Raw genomic sequence first — 18849 nt, 5'->3', positions numbered from 1 at the left:
CGCTCGGGGAACGAGTCCCGGCCGCCGCCTCCTCCGCTGAAGCTGAAGCCGCCGCTGCGCCTGCCTCGGAAGAGGCGAAAACAGGCGCCGCCAGAGCGCGATCCTTCCGCCGCTGGAAGAGCAGCAGCAGCAGCAGCAGCAGCGGAAACGAGTCCCTACCCCCACCCCTCCTCCTCCCCCCTTGCCCCCCCCAGCAAGGCGGCGGCGGGGCTGCAGCAGCAGCAGCAGGTATGTGGGGCCAGGGTGGAAAGGGGGGCGGGTGAAGATGGGGGGGTTTCCTTTTTCTCCCGCCCCATAACCTCCCTCCCTCTCTCTCCCCCCTAACAATTCCTGCCTGTTGGTTTTTAATCTCTCCCCCCCCTTGAAGGCTCCTGGCCCCATAGCAACGCCCCCCCTCCATTGAACATGCAACCCCCCCTCCCCAGCTGCCCCATAGCAACGCCCACTCCTTTGCAAAGCGCAGGGCCCCCCCCAGCCCCAAAGCCCTTCACTCCCCCCTCTTGGTTTATTGCAAGCTCTTTGCCCCCCCCATGTCTCTCCCCCCCCCAAAGATCCTTTTTTTTCTCTCCCCCCCCCTTCCTTAGCAACCGCCCCCTCCAGGAATCTCATCCTGGCAACCTCCTTGCCCTTTTTCCCCACGCCCCATAGCAACCTCCCCCCCCTTTGCAGCAGCAGTAGCCCCCCCTCTCACCCCCCCACTTGGTGGCTTTTTTCCTCCCCCCCAACCTTCCTCCCCCCCTGCCAAAAATCTGCCCTTTAAAAGACTTCCCCATCGCCCAAGGAGCCTTCCTAGTCAAACAGGCCCCCCATCGCCCCATTTTTAGGCCTCTCCCCCCCCCAATTTTGCAACAGGGTCTTCCAAATGGAGGAAGTCCGGGATTAATGCAAGAGACAGGATCCACCCCACAACCTTGCTGTGTAGACCACACACTTTTTTGGGGGGGTCTCTGTTCTCTCTATTCTTCTCCCCCCCCCCAAAAAAAACTATAGGGTAGCCAGCAGAGATGTGTCCCCCGCCGGACTCCTGGGTTCTCCACAAAGGATGTGGGGCCTACCCAGAGAGAAAAGCGGAGGGGAAATTGGGGGGGGGGAGCAGGACGCCTGGGTTCTCTGGACAGATGTGGGGCCGAGAGAGAGAGAGAGAGAGAGAGAATCCATGGGGAGATGGGGGCCAGGACACCTGGGTTCTTTGGATATAGCAGGTGTGCTTGTGTGTGGGGCCCGGACGCCTGGGTTCTTCGGAAGAGGAACTGGGTGCCTGTTGGCTATGGGGCAGGCTTGCTGCCAAGCGGAGGCAGGACTCCTGGGTTCCTCGGACTCCTGGGTCCCTCGTCTCCCGGAAGGTACAGCTGGCGGCTTCCCCAAGGCCCTCTCCGCTTAATGAACTTGTCTGGGGACCTTTAATTACCGCTAACGAGGCCCAGCAAGGCCCGCCCTCTTCCCTTGACAGTGGGGCTCTTTGGACGACTGGAGTTGGCGGACGGCCTCACCTCTTCCCCACAGAAACAGTGGGGCATAGTGGTTAGAGTGTTTGGACTAGGAACAGAGAGACCAGAGTTCGAATCTTCCCACTCGGCTTCTTAGCTCCCTGTCTGACCTTGGGGGGCAGTTGCTGCCTCTCTCAGCCTAAGCTACCTTCCAAGGTTGTTGTGGGGGTTAAATGAGGAGGGGGCTACGTGCCGTCTTGAGGGAAAGGGGGGATAGCAACACAATAAATAAAAATTAAGGGGGGGGGGCCCTTTGGGTGCTTGCTGAGGTCTGATCTGGTACAGCCAACACCCATTTTATTCCCCCCCTAGTATTTATATTTTGCTTTGTTTACGTTTTAATACCTCCCGCTAGCAAAACAAAAAAAACCCCCAAGGTGGTGTTGCTTTTCCTTTAAAAACCAAGCAAGCATACACACAGCCGCCGTGTGGTTTCTCGCTGTTCCCATTTTACAGATCTGAAGAAGGGAAAGTAGAGTCCGATGTACCACTGCTGTTTTGGTGGCGGCAGGATGCTGCGGGGATGGCGTTGCAGAGAGAGGGGTGGGAATAAGTGTCGGGAGACGGCGGGATGCCTGGACCCCCAAAAAACCCTCCCCCCCAAAAAAAAAACCCACTTGAGGCTTTTAAGACCCCCCCTCTTAATTTTGAACTTTGGAAGGTGGTGGACTGTCCTTCATTGGAGGTTGTGAAACAGAGGGCTGCCAGGGAATCCTCAGCTGTGATTGCAGTAGCGGGTTGGGATGGATGACCGCTGGGTGACCCCCAACCCTACAATTCTGCGCTGCTTCTCCTTTTCCCCCCAGATATTATTACGCTTTGCATTTTACGTGCAACTCGGGCGTCCTGGTTCCCAGCCCCCTCACCTCTCCCAATACTCCTCGCTCTCCGAGTTGAGGGGGGAACCCAGGAGTCCTGCCTTTAAATGATGCGCCCAGGAATAGTTAGCTTGCTCAGCTGATGATTTTGACGTGCCTTTTGGGGCGAGGAAACAGCGGGGTGCTTTTTCCAGGCGCCTTTCCCCTCGGACACCCTTCATGTGGGTGTATCAGAGTGGGACACCCAAGGGCGCCAGAAGAACTATATATAACCAATATCGATATTGATGTCCCCAAGAGATGCGATTTGGGGCTGCAATGTCCATGTAAACTGGTCCTGAAAGTCGCAGTTCTTGGAAGACCAAGAATAGACCCCCTTTTATTTTCCGCTGCAAGACTTAGCAGGTTCCTAGTCCTCAAGGCCCGGAGGAAAGCCTTTAAAGGCGCCAGGGGGTCCTGCAGGGCAGATTTCCAGATTTCCGCCCCTCTGCGGATCTTGAAATATTTCAGCAGGATGCTCCCGGCATTCCTCTGTCCTTGTTGCTTTTTCTGGCATCTAGAATTTGTGCAAATTAAGTGCCGATCTCAAATAACAAAGGGCACTTAGTGGAGACCACTTAATTGGCCGGCTTGCCTTCTTCCGTTGTGCGCTTGTGAGCGAAGCTGAAAACCGTAGAGCTGTAAAGGGACCCGCGAGGGTCATCTAGTCCAACCCCGTGTCTGTATATCCCGGATCGGCCTGATTGTGTGTGCGGAGTGAAGCAAACACACCTTTTGGGGGTCGCTGAATGTGAATTCAATGCCCTTTGGCGATGCTCTTTTGGTTGGCCGGTGTACCGCATGCGTCGGTAACTTCCAGGCTGGACTACTGCAAAGCGCTCCGCCTGGGGCCACCCTTGAAGACGACTCGGAAATATCCAAAATGCGGCAGCCGGATTCCTGGCCGGGATTCCCTTTTAAGATCTCATATAACGCCCCCTGTTCTAAAACAGCTGCCAGTTTCTTTCTGGGCCTGATCCAGGGGGTTCGAACAAAGCCCTATCGGAGGCCACCCCTACAGACCCTCTTGGGTGCTGAGATCAGCGGAGGGAGTCCTCTTCGTAGTTCCTTTCCCCCCTTCAGAAATTAGGGGGAGAGGACAGGGCCTTCTCAGTGGTGGCCCCTGAGCTGTGATACTCCCTCCCCAGAGAGCCTCATTGCATAATTTCCGGCGAACTGTATCCGATGTTGCGCTTTAACGCCGTAACCCGACCTGGGGACCTTAAGAGGGCGGGAATTAAATAAATCATAATGGACGATAAGGAAGGGCAACGCCGCCTCACAATTGGGAATGCCTAACTCACGGATAAAAGGGATGCGGGTGGCGCTGTGGGTTAAACCACAGAGCCTAGGACTTGCCGATCAGAAGGTCAGCAGTTCAAATCCCCACGACGGGGTGAGCTCCCGTTGCTCGGTCCCTGCTCCTGCCAACCTAGCAGTTCGAAAGGACGTCAAAGTGCAAGCAGATAAATAGGTACCGCTCTGGCGGGAAGGTAAACGGCGTTTCCGTGCGCTGCTCTGGTTTGCCAGAAGCGACTTAGTCATGCTGGCCACATGACCCGGAAGCTGTAAAGCTCTGGCCAGTAAAGCGAGATGAGCGCCGCAACCCCAGAGTCAGCCACAACTGGACCTAATGGTCAGGGGTCCCTATACCTTTAACTCATGGATAAGGCGTTGTTTTGGTTTGCAAGCCAAGAAGTTGTTGTCGTCATCACCTGGCGAATCTGTGGAACTCCCTGCTGCAGGATTGGACAAATTCACATTTGAGGAGAGGGCTGTTGACAGCTGCTAGCCAGAACGGCTGTTCTCTGCCTTCGCAATTGGGGGCAGTAAGGCTTCTGAAAACTGCGGTCTTGTGTTCGAGTCCTGTTTATGGGCCTCCCTTTGGGACGTTTGCCTAGCCGCTCCGATAACAGGATGCGGGCAGATTAGGTGGGCCTTTGGAGAGTCTGTTACAACAGCAAAACCTCCATGCCCAGGCGCAGTCTACCTGCGACTCCCCAGCCAGAGGGGAGAGTGATGCTCTCGCACTCGGATCATGCAGGGGGGGGGGGGCGGCGGATTTCCGATTGCGAGTATCTGGCCAGCCGCTGTGAGATGTTGGGCTAGAGGGGCTCATGCAGTCAGGGCTGGTGGGAGTTGTAGTCTGGAGCGGCGCCTGGTTTTTTAAACAGAAAAATCAAACAGGTTTGGAAGCGATGGGTTGTTCTTGCTGAGCAACGCTCCTTACAAGCTTTTGCCGGAGAGATCAGAGCTGTGCGCATCCGCCTTCTCCTGATCCGCCCTCAACAGGGGGTCCGAAAATCAGGCGTCCTCGCGGACCCCGACCGGGCGCCTGGCTTTGTGCTGCAAAGCGCCGAGAGAGGGCTTTTGATCGCGCCCTCCCGGGCGCCGTCGCTTGGCTCAGCGCCCGGGATGTTACCAAGTCCCTTTCTCCTGATCCGAGGAACCCAGGAGTCCGGCTTCCCCTCTGCCTTTAACCCACGAAACGCCTTGCTTCCCCGCCTCGCTGCCCACTAACGTACCGCCCTGTGCAGGGGGAAACGTAGTTTTCCAGGCTGCGTTGAACTCATCCTCCTCCGTAATCCCTCTGTAATCTCGTTTACACTTGCCGGGAGATTTGGCTCAGCTCTCGCCTGTTTGTTTATTTTGCCTAATGCACTTTCTCTAACGAAGCAAATGAGATTGGAGATTAAGGCGTATAAGCCGCGGATCTCTGGCCTGGTGTGGAAAACCATCATCGCCCCACATCTCTCTGTGCCACGCCGCGGGGGCACCTCTGAGCCAGCGCACCCGTTTTCCCGGCCCCCCATTTATTTATTGGGAATTGGGGAGCTCAGCTGCTGCAAATCCATCTTGGTCTCTGGGCTTTCCCCCCCCCCCACATCCCATCGCCACGGCAACCGCCAGCTGGAGTTTAAAGATGCTGTTCTTGTGTTTTGTGCCGGGAGAGGTGGCGGTGGGGGTCCGGTTGCCATGGTGACGACACGGGACCCTCTCTCTTTTATTTGGCTTTCCCGAGGGGGGGGAGAGAGAGACCCCCTCCCTGCGCGCCATTTTTGGTTTATTTTTTTCGGGGGGGGGGTGTTTTCTGCTTTCCGGGAGGAGCAAAGCCACCTCTGTTTTGCGCCCCCCCCCCGCATTTTGGGGGGGCCTCTCTATCCTCCAAAGCAAATATTGGGCGGAGGGCAATGGTGGGGGGGACGTTAGCAGGCCCCTTGCAATGGCTTCTTCTTCTTCTTTTTAATATACATTTTTATTAATTTTTTGAACATATCATTTCCAGAAGTCATTTAACATACATTTTAATCTTATAGAATATTCAATTACCTCTGAAGATTTTCCATTCTTTTATCATTTCTTAATTTCTCTTATTACTTTTAATTATCCTTAACTAATATCCTCTTCGTGATCTTCCTTCCCATATTTCGCGTAATCCTCCTTCCAGAACTTCTTGCAGTCCTGCTAGCGCAATCTGTTTATTTTCGAGTAATTCAGATATTTACTCCAGTCCTCTTAAGAATCTCTGGTCCCGCAGGTTTCGAATCCTTCCTGTCAGTTTGTCTAATTCTGCATAGTCTTGCAATGGCTGGGGAAACCCAGCCAGATGGGCGGGGTATAAATAATAAATTATTATTATTATTATTATTATTATTATTATTATTATTAGGGTCCTCGTAGTCATCTAGCACAACCCCAACTGGAACCCAGGAACATTTTACTGCCTCCAGCCAAAGAGGCAGAGCCCCAGACCTCTTGGCTACTAGCTCTGCAGTGGCAGGCAGTTCCAAAGGCTAGGTCCTTCCGGGCTCCTAAAAATTGTACAGAACGGACCTGCTCCTGACAGGCTTACCTGCAGCGAGGCCCTCTCTCGCTAAGCGCAGGATCGCTTGGGCACATCACGGCGATATTTTCGAAGACCTTTGCTGACCCCTGAAGCTGTATAGGGCACGGGTAGGCAACCTAAGGCCCGGGGGCCGGATCCGGCCCAATCGCCTTCTAAATCCGGCCTGCGGACGGTCCCGGAATCAGCGTGTTTTTACATGAGTAGAATGTGTGCTTTTATTCAAAATGCATCTCTGGGTTATTTGTGGGGCATAAGAATTCGTTCATTTTTTTCCCTTCAAAAAATATAGTCTGAGGATGAAGTTAATGGACTATGCAGAACTAGATAAACTAACAGGAAGGATTGGAAACCTGCGGGACCAGAAAGACTGGAGTAAATTTACGGACTGTTTGAGAAGTATTTGTGAAGATCAGACGACGTTTGTAGGTTTGCAATAAGTTTTGTGAGGAGTATTATTGGAAGTATTGCAAAAATGGACAAGGGGGAGGATGATTTGTAAAGGCAATATAAAGTTAAGAAATGCATAAGAAGTGGTTAAAACGGTGGATCATCAGAGGTGCTGATGGAAGTTTAAAAAGATTGTATAAGTGATAAGTTTTGTGGTACATTTTATAATTTATATGTTAAAATTAATTAATTTTTTTAAAAAAAAATAGTCTGGCCCCCCACAAGGTCTGGGGGACAGTGGACCGGCCCCCTGCTGAAAAAGTTTGCTGACCCCTGGTCTAGGGCGTTGCACGCCCCATTGCCAAGCTGATACAGCCCCATTTGAAAACAAGCACCTGCCCCCCTGGCAGTGTAGCTCATCGGGCAAAGCGTTGACTATTCCGGACCTCTACTTTCCCCTGCCTCCATCTGTAAAATGGGCGCAGCTATTGCTCGCACAGGGAAGACCGTCCGAAGCAGTTTTGCAAGTGGAAAGCGTTCTCTGTTGGGCTTTGGCAACCCCAACGGTCACCTGGGGGGGGGTCACAGTTACCCCCAGGGACGGGGGGGGGTGTTCTTAGTTTTCCCCCCGTGAGCCAAGACGCCTGGTTAGACCCTTCGCTTCGGACTCCTGGGCGGAGAAGACGATCCAGGACTTAAGAATTAGTCGGGAGGGGAACCCCAGAGCTCATCTATCTCAACCCCCCTGCGCTTGCTTCTTAACAAACAAATTAACGCAACCACCTCTTTGCCCCCCATTAAACAGGATTGCGGCCGGCTGAGAGGGGCTGCTGGTCAAGCCCCCCGCGTCCAACTCCACCATGAGCGAACTGGAGCAGTTGAGGCAGGAGGCGGAACAACTGCGCAACCAGATTAGGGTGAGTGGCTGCAGTTGGCAGCGCCAGCCAAGTTTCTAGCCCTCATTGAGGTGCCGGGCTCAACATTTCTCTTTTTTTCCGGGGATGGAGACTTTGCGGGGTTGAGACACTGAGGTCCAGCGCCGAGGGCCTTCTGGCGGTTCCCTCATTGCGAGAAGTGAGGTTACAGGGAACCAGGCAGAGGGCCTTCTCGGTGGTGGCACCCGCCCTGTGGAACGCCCTCCCGTCAGATGTGAAGGAAATAAGTAGCTATCCTATCTTTGAAAGACATCTGAAGGCAGCCCTGTTCAGGGAAGTTTTTAACATTTAACGCTTTATTGTTTTTAATACTTGATTGGGAGCCGCCCAGAGTGGCTGGGGAAACTCAGCCAGATGGGTGGGATATAAATTATTATTATTATTATTATTATTATTATTATTATTATTATTAATTGCACTCACCCCTGCTCTCTTCTCCCTTTCCCTTCCCGCAGGACGCCAGGAAAGCATGTGGGGACTCTACGCTGACCCAGGTGAGGCGAAAGAAACCCCTTGAATATATTTTGCCCCATGCGACGGTCACCTCCAAGCTTGACTACTGTAATTCGCTCTACGCGGGGCTACCCTTGAAGCTGTCCCAGAAACTCCAGCGGGTGCAGAATGCTGCAGCAAGGCTCCTCACGGGGTCTCTGCCATGGGAGCATATTCACCCAGGGCTTTTCCAGCTGCACTGGCTCCCGGTGGAGTACAGGGTCGGGTTCAAGGTGCTGGTCTTGACCTTTAAAGCCCTTTGTGGCTTAAGGGACCCTTGTATCTATGGGATGGCCTCTCCTGGTCTGCCCCGCAGAGGACCTTCAGGTCCATGAATAATCATTGTTTAGAGGTCCCTAAGGAAGTCAGACTATCCTCCCCCAGGGCCAGGGCCTTCTCAGTGGTGGCTCCAACCTGGTGGAATGCTCTGTTCCAGGAGACCAGGGCCCTGCAGGATTTAACCTCCTTCCATCTGGCCTGTAAGACAGAGCTATTCCGCCTGGACTTTAATTTGAATTCAGCCTGATCTTTTATTTTTCCTCCTTCCCTTTTTATGAAGATTTTTATGCGATCCTCCAGCTAATTCTCCCCTGGTCTCCTCACCGGCCCAAATAGGACCGATTTAGCCAGCTAGACCTGGGGATCACCTAATGTTTATTGGATGGATTTCCCCCCTAAATTGATTTTTGAATTTTGAATTTATTGTTATTCCCGTTTTAATTCCGTATTTTATGCTGTTTTTTGCTGCATCGATTAAGTGTTTTAAATTTGTTGTTAGCCACCCTGAACCGGGAAGGGCGGGGTATAAATAAATAATATAAATTTATTAAATAAATAAATAAATATTTATTATTATTATTAATTCCTCCCCCACTTTGAGATGTTGTTGGAAGAAGCAGGCGAGGGTCTCTGGAAGTTGTGTGCGTTGCGGAGAGGTGTTCCTCCTCTCTGGGGGGGGCCCTTTCGTCTTTTGACACCCCCGCTCTCTTTCTCCCCCCACCCCCCAGATCACAGCTGGCCTCGATCCGGTGGGCCGGATCCAGATGCGGACGAGGCGCACATTACGGGGTCACCTGGCGAAGATCTATGCCATGCACTGGGGGACAGACTCCAGGTGAGAGCAAAGGGCGGCGTTGGCGGCTGCCCCTTGGAATTGTGGGATTGGGCGGGACCCCCAAAGGCCATCTAGTCCAACCAGGGTGGACAAAAAACAATGTTTTTTTAAAAATTTAAATTGAATTTTTAAAATTTAAATTGGATTTTTAACATTTAAATTGGATTTTTAAAATTTAAATCAGATTTATTTATTTTTATTTAAATTGGATTTTTAAAATAAAATGCCTTTGGAGGGAAAGTCTTTCTAAACGTAGTTTTCTATTTCATTTGCATTATAATCCAAAGGCTGTTCATCAGGAAATAAGGATTTGTTTTAAGTTTTTCACATATGCTAAAACTCAGTCTTAAGTGGGGTTTTTTAATCGTTTAACAACATCAGTTAACGAACATGGATACATATGCCATAGTGTTGTTGTTTTAGTTAAATGGTTAAATGGTTACTAAGGAAATGATTATTTTTTTCTCCTTCCAATGAAGTACAGCAGAAAAGTTGCCCAACTATAAACAGTTCACTTATTAAACCTCACGATCATTCCATCATTATCTGTGTATTTCTAATGGCATAACCAAATCAGCGATTTTTGATGTAACTGTAAAAACCACTCTGAAAATTCTTTGTTCCAGAAATGAAACCTCCATCTGGTTGTAAATACTAAGATTATACCAGCCGGAATGAGTCTTTCTGTAAAAAAATGATTTAAATCAAGTCTTACTGACTAGTGATTTTTATCGGGATTTAAATCAGTTTGATTTAAATCAAATCCGCCCTGAGTCCCACCGCCTGCAATGCAAAAGGAGCCAGGTTGGATCTCCTGTAGCATCTATTGGCAGGGCTGGGTGAGACCCCACTCGCCTGGGCAGCTGCAGCTGCCGGCCCGTGTGGACAACACTAAGCTCAATGGACGCCAATGGGCTTGGTCCCATCTCCCTGTGTTGGGCGTGCAGAAGAGGAAAGGGCATTGGGTCTCCTCTTGTCCCCGAGTGACTCGGAAACCCTCTATCTCACTCTGAGTTCTACCCAATCTCACGCCTCCTCCGTTCTTCCTCTCTCCACCTCTACAGGCTGCTGGTTAGTGCCTCCCAAGACGGCAAATTGATCATTTGGGACAGCTACACCACAAACAAGGTAAGGCCTGTGTGGCTGTCAGTGGGCCCTGTTATTTGGCCCCGGGGGACCCTTCGAGCGTCACCCGGGGCCCTTCTCAGTGCCTGGAGGGTGGCCGTATGAGAGCAGGGCCTTTTTGGTGGTGGCTCCCTGCTTGCAGCAAGCTCTCTCCAGGGAGGGCTCTCCTTGCACCTTCGCTTTGCATATCTCTAGGTGCTTTTTTCCCACCAGGACTCTACTTATCCAGGGCCCCTTTTTGTGTGTGAGTGGGGTGTTTGCGTCCGAGTCCTGCCTTTTTGGAACATAAATTTCTCTTTCTCTTCCGATTTTTCAAAAACGCACCGGTTTATTTGTTAATACAGTCGTACCTCTTCTTGCGAACGCTTCATGTTGCATGTTTTTGGGTTAGGAACGCGGCAAAGCCAGAAGTGTTTACTTCCGGGTTTTGCCGCGCGCACAGGAGTGTTCTGCGCAGTTCGCACATGTGCAGAAGCGCTCTGTCCCGCTTTGCAAGTGCGCAGAAGTGCCGCTCTGGTTAGGGACTTTTCGGGGTGCGAATGGCACCCTGGAACGGATCGCATCCGCAACCAGAGGTACCACCGTATAGCGTAAGTCGTTCGAGTTGCCTTTGTAAAATTTTTAAAAAGCAACCGAAACGTTTCGTAAATAAGACCATGAGAAGAGTCTGCCGGATCAAGCCAAAGCGGGGTGGAGGGTGGGTCCAATCCAGTCCATAATCCTGTTCTCCCAGTGGACAACCATTATGGGAAACTGTCAAGCGGGATCGTGTGGCACCCAGAAACTGGACATCATGGCTGCAGCCCTCTGAATTGGTCGAATCCAGGTTAGTGGTCCCTCCTGTGGCAGGGAGTTCCACAGTTTAACAGTCTTAAGGCGGACGTCCTTTTATCTTCCCCGAATCTTCCAACAATTGACTTCCTGGGATGTCCGCAAATTCCAATGTCACGAAAAAACATTTTGAGTTTAGGCCACAGGCCTGTCCCCAGACATTTAGAAAAACCAACACGACTTTTAGCCGCTATGTGGCTGGTTTAATTTTTTTGCAGACTTTTAAAGTTGCCGCTGCGGTTTTTCCTTAGCAATCACTTTATTTGCTGTATCCTTTTTCGTACTGCTTTGAAGCACGGTTTTTTTTAAAAAAAGCTTCATACATAAATTTTGTGAAGTAAATAAACAACATTGACACCCCCCCAGCCAAAAGAATATATTATTTCACAATGATAATTGCTGAAAATAACAATCACTGTACTTTTCCACGTATAAGACTATGGTTTCTTTCACTGTAGAACAATGGTTGAAATCTGGGCTCGTCTTATACACGGATATTGCAGCTGGAGGGGTTTCTTTATAATAATTTATTATTTATACCCCGCCCATCTGGCTGGGTTTCCCCAGAATATAAAAATACAATAATTTATAAAGAATAAAGAAGAAATAAATAAAGAATCTCATTTGGGTAGAAACTGTTTCAGAAACTGAAAGAGATCATTTCCGGGGTGCGCACTATCCTGCGCTATCTCTGCCATTTCTTATGGCACCTGGAAGCATTGATTTGATCCAAGGTGGGAAGAGGGCACCCAATTATTCTCTGAATTGTGATCGGAAGCGTCCTGGGAGCCAGTGTAGGTCCTTAATCGGAGTCCCCCAAAATAGGGGGCGTCTTATACATGGAAAAATATGGTACGGTGGTACCTCGGGTTACAGACGCTTCAGGTTACAGACTCCACTAACGCAGAAATAGTACCTCGGGTTAAGAACTTTGCTTCAGGATGAGAACAGAAATTGCGCGGCTGCGGCACGGCAGCAGAAGGAGGCCCCATTAGCTAAAGTGGTGCTTCAGGTTAAGAACACTTTCTGATTAAGAACAGACATCCAGAACGAATTAAGTTCTTAACCCGAGATAAAGGACCCCTGAACATTAGGTCCAGTCGCGGACGACTCTGGGGTTGCGGCGCTCATCTCGCTTTACTGGCCGAGGGAGCCGGCGTACAGCTTCCGGGTCATGTGGCCAGCATGACTAAGCCGTTTCTGGCGAACCAGAGCAGCGCACGGAAATGCCCTTTACCTTCCCACTGGAGTGGTACCTATTTATCTACTTGCACTTTGAGGTGCTTTCAAACTGCTAGGCTGGCAGGAGCAGGGACCGAGCAACGGGGGCTCACTCCGTCATTGCGGGGATTCGAACCGCCGACCTTCTGATCGGCAAGTCCTAGGCTCTGTGGTTTAACCCACAGCGCCACCCGCGTCCCTTAACCCGAGGTACCACTGTAGGGAGGAAGAGGTGCTGCTGATCTGTTGGGGTCCCTGGTTTTTCGTATCTCACGCACCCCGTTTTCCTGCTTCCTGCAGGTCCACGCCATCCCTCTGCGGTCGTCGTGGGTGATGACTTGTGCCTACGCCCCATCTGGGAACTACGTGGCCTGTGGCGGCCTGGACAACATCTGCTCCATCTACAGCCTCAAGACCCGGGAAGGGAACGTCCGGGTCAGCCGGGAACTCCCTGGGCACACAGGTGAGGGGCTCCCCTAAACCCCGTCCTCTTGCCCCCCTCTCGCCTCCTTCGCGAAACCAAACTGGTTACACCGGTACCTTGCCTCTGAAACTCGATCCATTCCGGAAGTCCGTTCCGAAAACAAAGCGTTCCAGAACCGAGGCGCGCTTTCCCATAGAAAGTAATGCAAAACGGATGAATCCGTTCCAGACTTTTAAAAACAACCCCTGAAGTAATAATAATAATAATAATAATAATAATAATAATAATAATAATAATAAATATAAAGCGTCATAAATTTCGTGAAGTAAATAAACAACATTGACCCCCGCCCAGCCAAGAGAATATATTATTTCACAATGATAATTGCTGATAATGATGATTACCGTACTTTTCTGTGTATAATTTATTATAAATAATAAATTATTTATTAATAATTATAATATAATAAAATATTTATTATAAATAATAAATTATTATTGTTGTTGTTGTTGTTGTTGTTGTTGTTATTATTATTATTATTATTATTATTATTATTATACGCCTAGTCGTCTTATACTCTGGAAAATACGGTAATAATAATAAACTTGCGTTGGGCTGAGGGGGTTAGAGAAGGAAAATAACAGGTGTTGCTTGGCCCGTATTCGCCTCTGGCTCTGCCCAGCCCTGAGGTGCGGCCCTCCAAATGTTGCCCAGAGAGGGGTGCGGCCCTCGAGACTTCCCTCTCCGCAACTGCTGCGTTCTTTCCTTCCCAAGGCTACCTCTCCTGCTGCCGGTTTCTCAACGATAACCAGATCATCACCAGCTCCGGAGACACAACATGGTGAGTAGAGTGCCAGGGTGCCCCACCTGACTGGCGCCCGGGGGGTTGGGATGGATGACCTTTAGGGGTCCCTTACGAATCCCCACAGCCCTCTGATTTCTGCGTCTCCTCCTCTTCCCCCCCCCCCAAATAGCGCCCTGTGGGACATTGAGACGGGCCAGCAGACCACCGCCTTCACGGGCCACAGCGGGGACGTCATGTCGCTGTCTCTGGCCCCCGATATGCGGACCTTCGTCTCGGGCGCCTGCGATGCCTCCATCAAGCTGTGGGACATCCGGGACAGCATGTGCCGGCAGACCTTCACGGGGCACGAGTCCGACATCAACGCCGTTTGCGTGAGTGCCAGGGCGGCCGCGGAGGGGGGCAGAATGAGAACGGGGCCTTTTCGGTGGTGGCTCCCCATTCGTGTGCTGCTCTGGCAACTTCCTTACATATCTGTAGTTGCCAGGCGAAAACATTCCCCTTAAACCAGCCTGTTTGAACAACCTGTGGCCTTTTAAATGAGTGTCTGTGGACAAGGGGGCATTTAATTTTATTTTTAATTATTATGTTACACATAATGAAGGCCCCTTCCTGATCTCAGTAGGCAGGGAGTTCCACAGGGGTAGGTGCCGCTACGCGAAACGGTCAGGTTCTTTAGAAACGTGGGGAAAGGCTGTTAATGTGGTTGTTTGTGCCCCACCCTCCAGCCGAAAAGGCTCCCAGAAAAGAAGGCGGTTCCTGCCCCCTGCAGGCTAGAAAATAATAATAGTAATAATGACAGGACACACAAGGAAAAGGGAACAGGGAGGGATGAGGAAATAAATATGGGGCTTGGTGCAGTCCATGGCAGGAGGTGCCCAAGGGACCTGCGGCCATGGGAAGGGGGGCTCCGGGGGCTGTGGGGAGCGGGCTCCGGGGGCCGTGGGGAGCGGGGCTCCGAGGGCCATGGGAAGCGAGGTTATGGGGGCCATGAGAAGCAGGCTATGGGGGCCGTGGGGAGTGAGGCTCCGGGGGCCGTGGGGAGCGGGCTCCGGGGGCCATGGGAAGCGGGCTCCGGGGGCTGTGGGAAGCGAGGTTTGGGAGCCATGGGAAGCGGGCTCTGGGGGCCACAGGAAGTGAGGCTCCGAGGGCCATGGGAAGCGAGGCTCTGGGTCCCAGGGGAAGCGAGCTATGGGGGCCAAGCGAGCTATGGGGGCCATGGGAATCAGGCTATGGGGGCCATGGGAGGCGAGGCTCCGGGGGCCATGGGAGGCAAGCTATAGGGGCCATGGGAAGCGGGATATGGGGGCCATGGGAAGCGGGATATGGGGGCCATGGGAGGCGAGGCTCCGGGGGCCATGGGAGGCGAGCTATAGGGGCCATGGGAAGCGGGCAGTGGGGGCCACGGGAAGCGAGGCTCCGGGGTCCTCTCCCATCCTTACCCCCCTTCTGATGCCCCCTTCCTTTCTCTCCCCCCCCCCCGCAGTTCTTCCCCAACGGGAACGCCTTCACCACCGGCTCGGACGACGCCACCTGCCGCCTCTTTGACCTGCGGGCCGACCAGGAGCTCATGATGTACTCTCACGACAACATCATCTGCGGCATCACCTCCGTGGCCTTTTCCCGGAGCGGGCGCCTCCTCCTGGCCGGCTACGACGACTTCAACTGCAACATCTGGGACTCCATGAAGGGCGACCGGGCGGGTGAGTAGCGCCGCGAAGTCCCTTTCGAGAAGTAAGATGGTTGCGATCCCGGGTGGGGAAAACTCCTTTCCCTGCCCCAAAGTCGCAAGCGTGATGCAGCAGCAGGAAAAAATCCTCATGCTATTTTAGGCAAGTCAACAGTCGTTTCCATGCCTGGAATACTGTGTCCGGTTCTGGGTGCCCCAATTTAAGACGGATATCGACAAGCTGGAACGTTCAGAGCTGGTAAACGCTCCCAAATCTCCGTTTCTGGAAACCACAGGAGAGGAGAGCTGATCTTGCGCTCGGATCCTGCTCGCGGATTTCCCGTAACGGGCATCTGAGAACAGCCGCTGGCCTGATCCTGGCAGTTTTTTAAAAGAGAGCCTCGTTCCAGCTTTACCCAGAATGGCTGGGGCAACCTAGGGTATAAATAATTAAATCATTCTTATTATTATTACTACTACTGCCCCCTACTGGCTGCCTTGAAATACCTGCGTTGTAAAAATTCGGGACATGCAACGGAAGGGACTTCTTCATGCGTTGCGCAGTTGAGCTGTGGAACTCCCTGCCACAGCGATGGCCACCAAATCGGATGGCTTTAAAAGAGGACGGGGCAAATTCATGGAGGAAGCGAGAGCGATCGATGGGTAACTGGCCAGAACAGCTGCGATCTGCCTCCACGGTCAGAGGCAGCGATGCTTCTGGACCACAGCTGCTGGAAACGGCAAGAGGGGAGAATGCTGGTCTTGCATTCGAATCCTGCTTGCGGTTTTCTGGGCTCAGTGAGCCTCACTTAGACTGGCCCACCTTTTTGGAGGTCCAGAAAGGGCTGGTGGTAGTCCAAGCCACTGAAATGCGGGGTGGGCAGATGGCCAGAGGCTACTGTACCCCGACTCTTCATCCCTGGAAAGCAGGGGAGGCGATTGAGGTTGAATCCTGACAAGACAGAAGTACTGTTTCTGGGAGACAGGAGGTGGGCGGGTGTGGAGGACTCCCTGGTCCTGAATGGGGCAGCTGTGCCCCCCGAAGGACCAGGTGCGCAGCCTGGGAGTCATTCTGGACTCACAGCTGCTCATGGAGGGGCAGGTCAGTTCTGTGTCCAGGGCAGCTGTCTGCCAGCTCCATCTGGTACGCAGGATGAGACCCTCCCTGCCCGCAGACTGTCTCGCCAGAGTGGTGCATGCTCTGGTTATCTCCCGCTTGAACTACTGCCATGCGCTCTATGTGGGGCTACCTTTGAAGGTGACCCAGAAACTGCAACTAATCCAGAATGCGGCAGCCAGACTGGTGACTGGGAGACCACATAACACCGGTTCTGAGAGATCTGCATTGGCTCCCAGGACGTTTCGGAGCACAATTCAAAGTGTTGGTGCTGACCTTGAAAGCCCTAAACGGCCTCAAAGGCCCAGTAGACCTGAAGGAGCGTCTCCACCCCCATCGTTCTGCCCGGACACGGAGGTCCAGCTCTAAGGGCCTTCTGGCAGTTCCCTCATTGCGAGAAGCTACAGGGAACCAGGCAGAGGGCCTTCTTAGTGGTGGCACCCACCCTGTGGAACGCCCCCCCCCCCATGTGAAAGAGAAAAACAACTACCAGACTTTTGGAAGACATCGGAAGGCAGCCCTGTTTAGGGAAGCTTTTAATGTTTGATGCATTACTGTATTATAATATTTTGTTGGAAGCCGCCCAGAGCGACTGGGGAAGCCCAGCCAGATGGGCGGGGTATAAATAATAAATTATTATTATTATTTTGCCAAGCAACCTTCCATCACAGCACCAACGAAAAATATTTTCGGAGTTTCCCGCGTGTGGAATTTGAGCCGTAATGGCTGTTCCCGCGAGTTTCTCACCCGAAGGTGCATATGCTGGGAAACATGCGTCCGCACCTCCCTCTTCTCTTGAGGCTTCAGCCGTGAACCCAGCATTGCTCGGGGGGTTGGGATAGATGACCCTCCGAGGTCCCTTCCAACTCTGCTATTCCACCCCCTTGCACGGTGCAGACATTCTCCTCCATTGGAACATTTTTAAACATAGGTGGCCCCTCACCACGGATTCTTCAGCTGCCGGTTCCTGCAGGGGGGGGCTGGACTGAATGACCTTTGGGTGCTCCGACCAATTCCTCCTTCCTCCCTTTCCTTCCTCAGGGGTCCTCGCCGGCCACGACAACCGCGTCAGCTGCCTGGGCGTGACGGACGACGGGATGGCCATCGCCACCGGCTCCTGGGACAGCTTCTTGAAAGTGTGGAACTGAGCCCCCTTGCTCTGGCTTGGGGGGGGGTACGGTGTGGGGAGGGAGAAAAGCAGGAGGGAAAGCCCTTGACGTCCCCCCTTCCCCCCCAATAATCCAGCCTCTTCCCCCTCCTCTCCTGCCGCCTTGAAGGGGGCCCTGTGGCCTTGAACCCCACAAACACTTCCCCCCACCCCAACTTTTTGTCGTCCTTTTTAATTTCCCCTGCTCTCGTTTTTAAAATGATGTCCCGACCGAGCCAGATTTCCGGCACGGAGGAAGAGGCTGATTTCTCTAGCGGTAACAAACTTTTTTTTTTTTGGAGGGGGGGGGCCTGTCTTGGCTGCGTTTGTCTCTCCTATAGAGTATAGGGAACTTCGGTTCGGTTTAAAGAAAGGGTTGGGGGCTTATCGTTAGGGTTGAAGGGGTCCAAGCATTCCCTCCTCCTCTCAAGAAGCAAAATTTGGGGGGAAGGAGAAAGAGAGCCAAGGCCATCCCATAACGGTTTCCAAACATGGCAGCAGCATCCTTCATCCAGGGACCAGGGGCTGAGCTTGCCTTTTTTGCAGGGGAAGGAAATTTTTTGGGGGGAGGGAGGCAGAGAGACTCCTAATTCTTCCTCTCTCTCTCTCTCTCTCTCATGCCCAAGAGATGCTTACTCCCCTTTATTCGCAAGCAGGGGAGGCCCCGATCCGAGGCAGGCCCAAATCTGCAGTGTGGCAACCTTTCGTGTCCTCTATTTCCCTCTCTTCCACCCCCACCCCCCCCGTCTTTCAACATCCTCCTTCCCGGTGGTGCTTTCAAGGAATTCGTGGCAGCCGCAGCTGTGGCCTTGTTTCCTCCTAATCCGTGGCTGGGTTTTGTAAAAAAATAAAAAAGAGGAGCGTGGCGGCGCTGGGGGACCCCCGCCCTGCCCCGGCCGTGGTGGTGGTGGGGGGGTCCGTGTGTAAACCTGTAAACAACAGAAAACCAACCACGACGTGTCTGCCGTTTTGTCATTTGTCATTGTTTATTAATTTTTGGGGGGTGGTATTTGGAGTCGGGGGGGGGGAGTTGAGCAAGTCGGCCAGCTTGGAAGGTTTTTTTGGGGGGGGTGGAGGGGAGGTGCTTTGATTTCACACTTGCCCTTTCTTCCAAGACGGGTCGTGCAGGCATGCCACAGAAAAGACCTTTGTGGAATTTTAGCAAGGGCGAAACCCACATCTATAGGGTAACTGTGCACAGTGCGCTGGTTGACTGGCCGTAAAAAGTATATTGGAGATTTTGGGGATGGGAAACTGTAAAGGTCAAGGGATGGAACGACAAGAGGCGCTCTGATAAGACGCTTGCAGAATTCTGCACGGCAAGGAGAAATAATTTGCTGGAATTACAAGCTTGGTGGATCAGGGGGATGCTGTGGATGTACTGTATTTTTCGC

At 52.3% G+C, this 18849-nt stretch overlaps 1 protein-coding gene across 1 annotated transcript; it reads left to right on the top strand.

Moving 5' to 3' along the window:
- Positions 1–18405, top strand: GNB2 (G protein subunit beta 2). Its single transcript, XM_083472796.1, has 10 exons — positions 1–228; positions 7384–7495; positions 7969–8007; positions 9013–9119; positions 10184–10247; positions 12597–12759; positions 13495–13561; positions 13695–13896; positions 15009–15225; positions 17350–18405. The coding sequence occupies exons 2-10, from the start codon at positions 7439–7441 to the stop codon at positions 17454–17456; spliced, it is 1023 nt and encodes a 340-aa protein (XP_083328922.1). The 5' UTR covers positions 1–228; positions 7384–7438; the 3' UTR covers positions 17457–18405.
- The last annotated feature ends 444 nt before the right edge of the window (positions 18406–18849 follow it).

Source organism: Podarcis liolepis (genome assembly GCF_965112155.1).
Source record: "Podarcis liolepis genome assembly, chromosome: 13".
Taxonomy (NCBI): domain Eukaryota; kingdom Metazoa; phylum Chordata; class Lepidosauria; order Squamata; family Lacertidae; genus Podarcis; species Podarcis liolepis.
Note: the sequence above shows the minus strand (reverse complement) of the source record. Positions and strands in the feature narration are given on the sequence as shown.

What these genes read in the sequence shown, in the direction of transcription:
- GNB2 (XM_083472796.1), top strand. Translation starts at nt 7,439, where the DNA reads ATGAGCGAACTGGAGCAGTTGAGGCAGGAGGCGGAACAACTGCGCAAC. An exon ending in AACTGCGCAACCAGATTAGG is followed by an intron (nt 7,496 to 7,968) that starts GTGAGTGGCTGC and finishes CCCTTCCCGCAG; the next exon opens with GACGCCAGGAAAGCATGTGG. An exon ending in ACAGCTACACCACAAACAAG is followed by an intron (nt 10,248 to 12,596) that starts GTAAGGCCTGTG and finishes TGCTTCCTGCAG; the next exon opens with GTCCACGCCATCCCTCTGCG.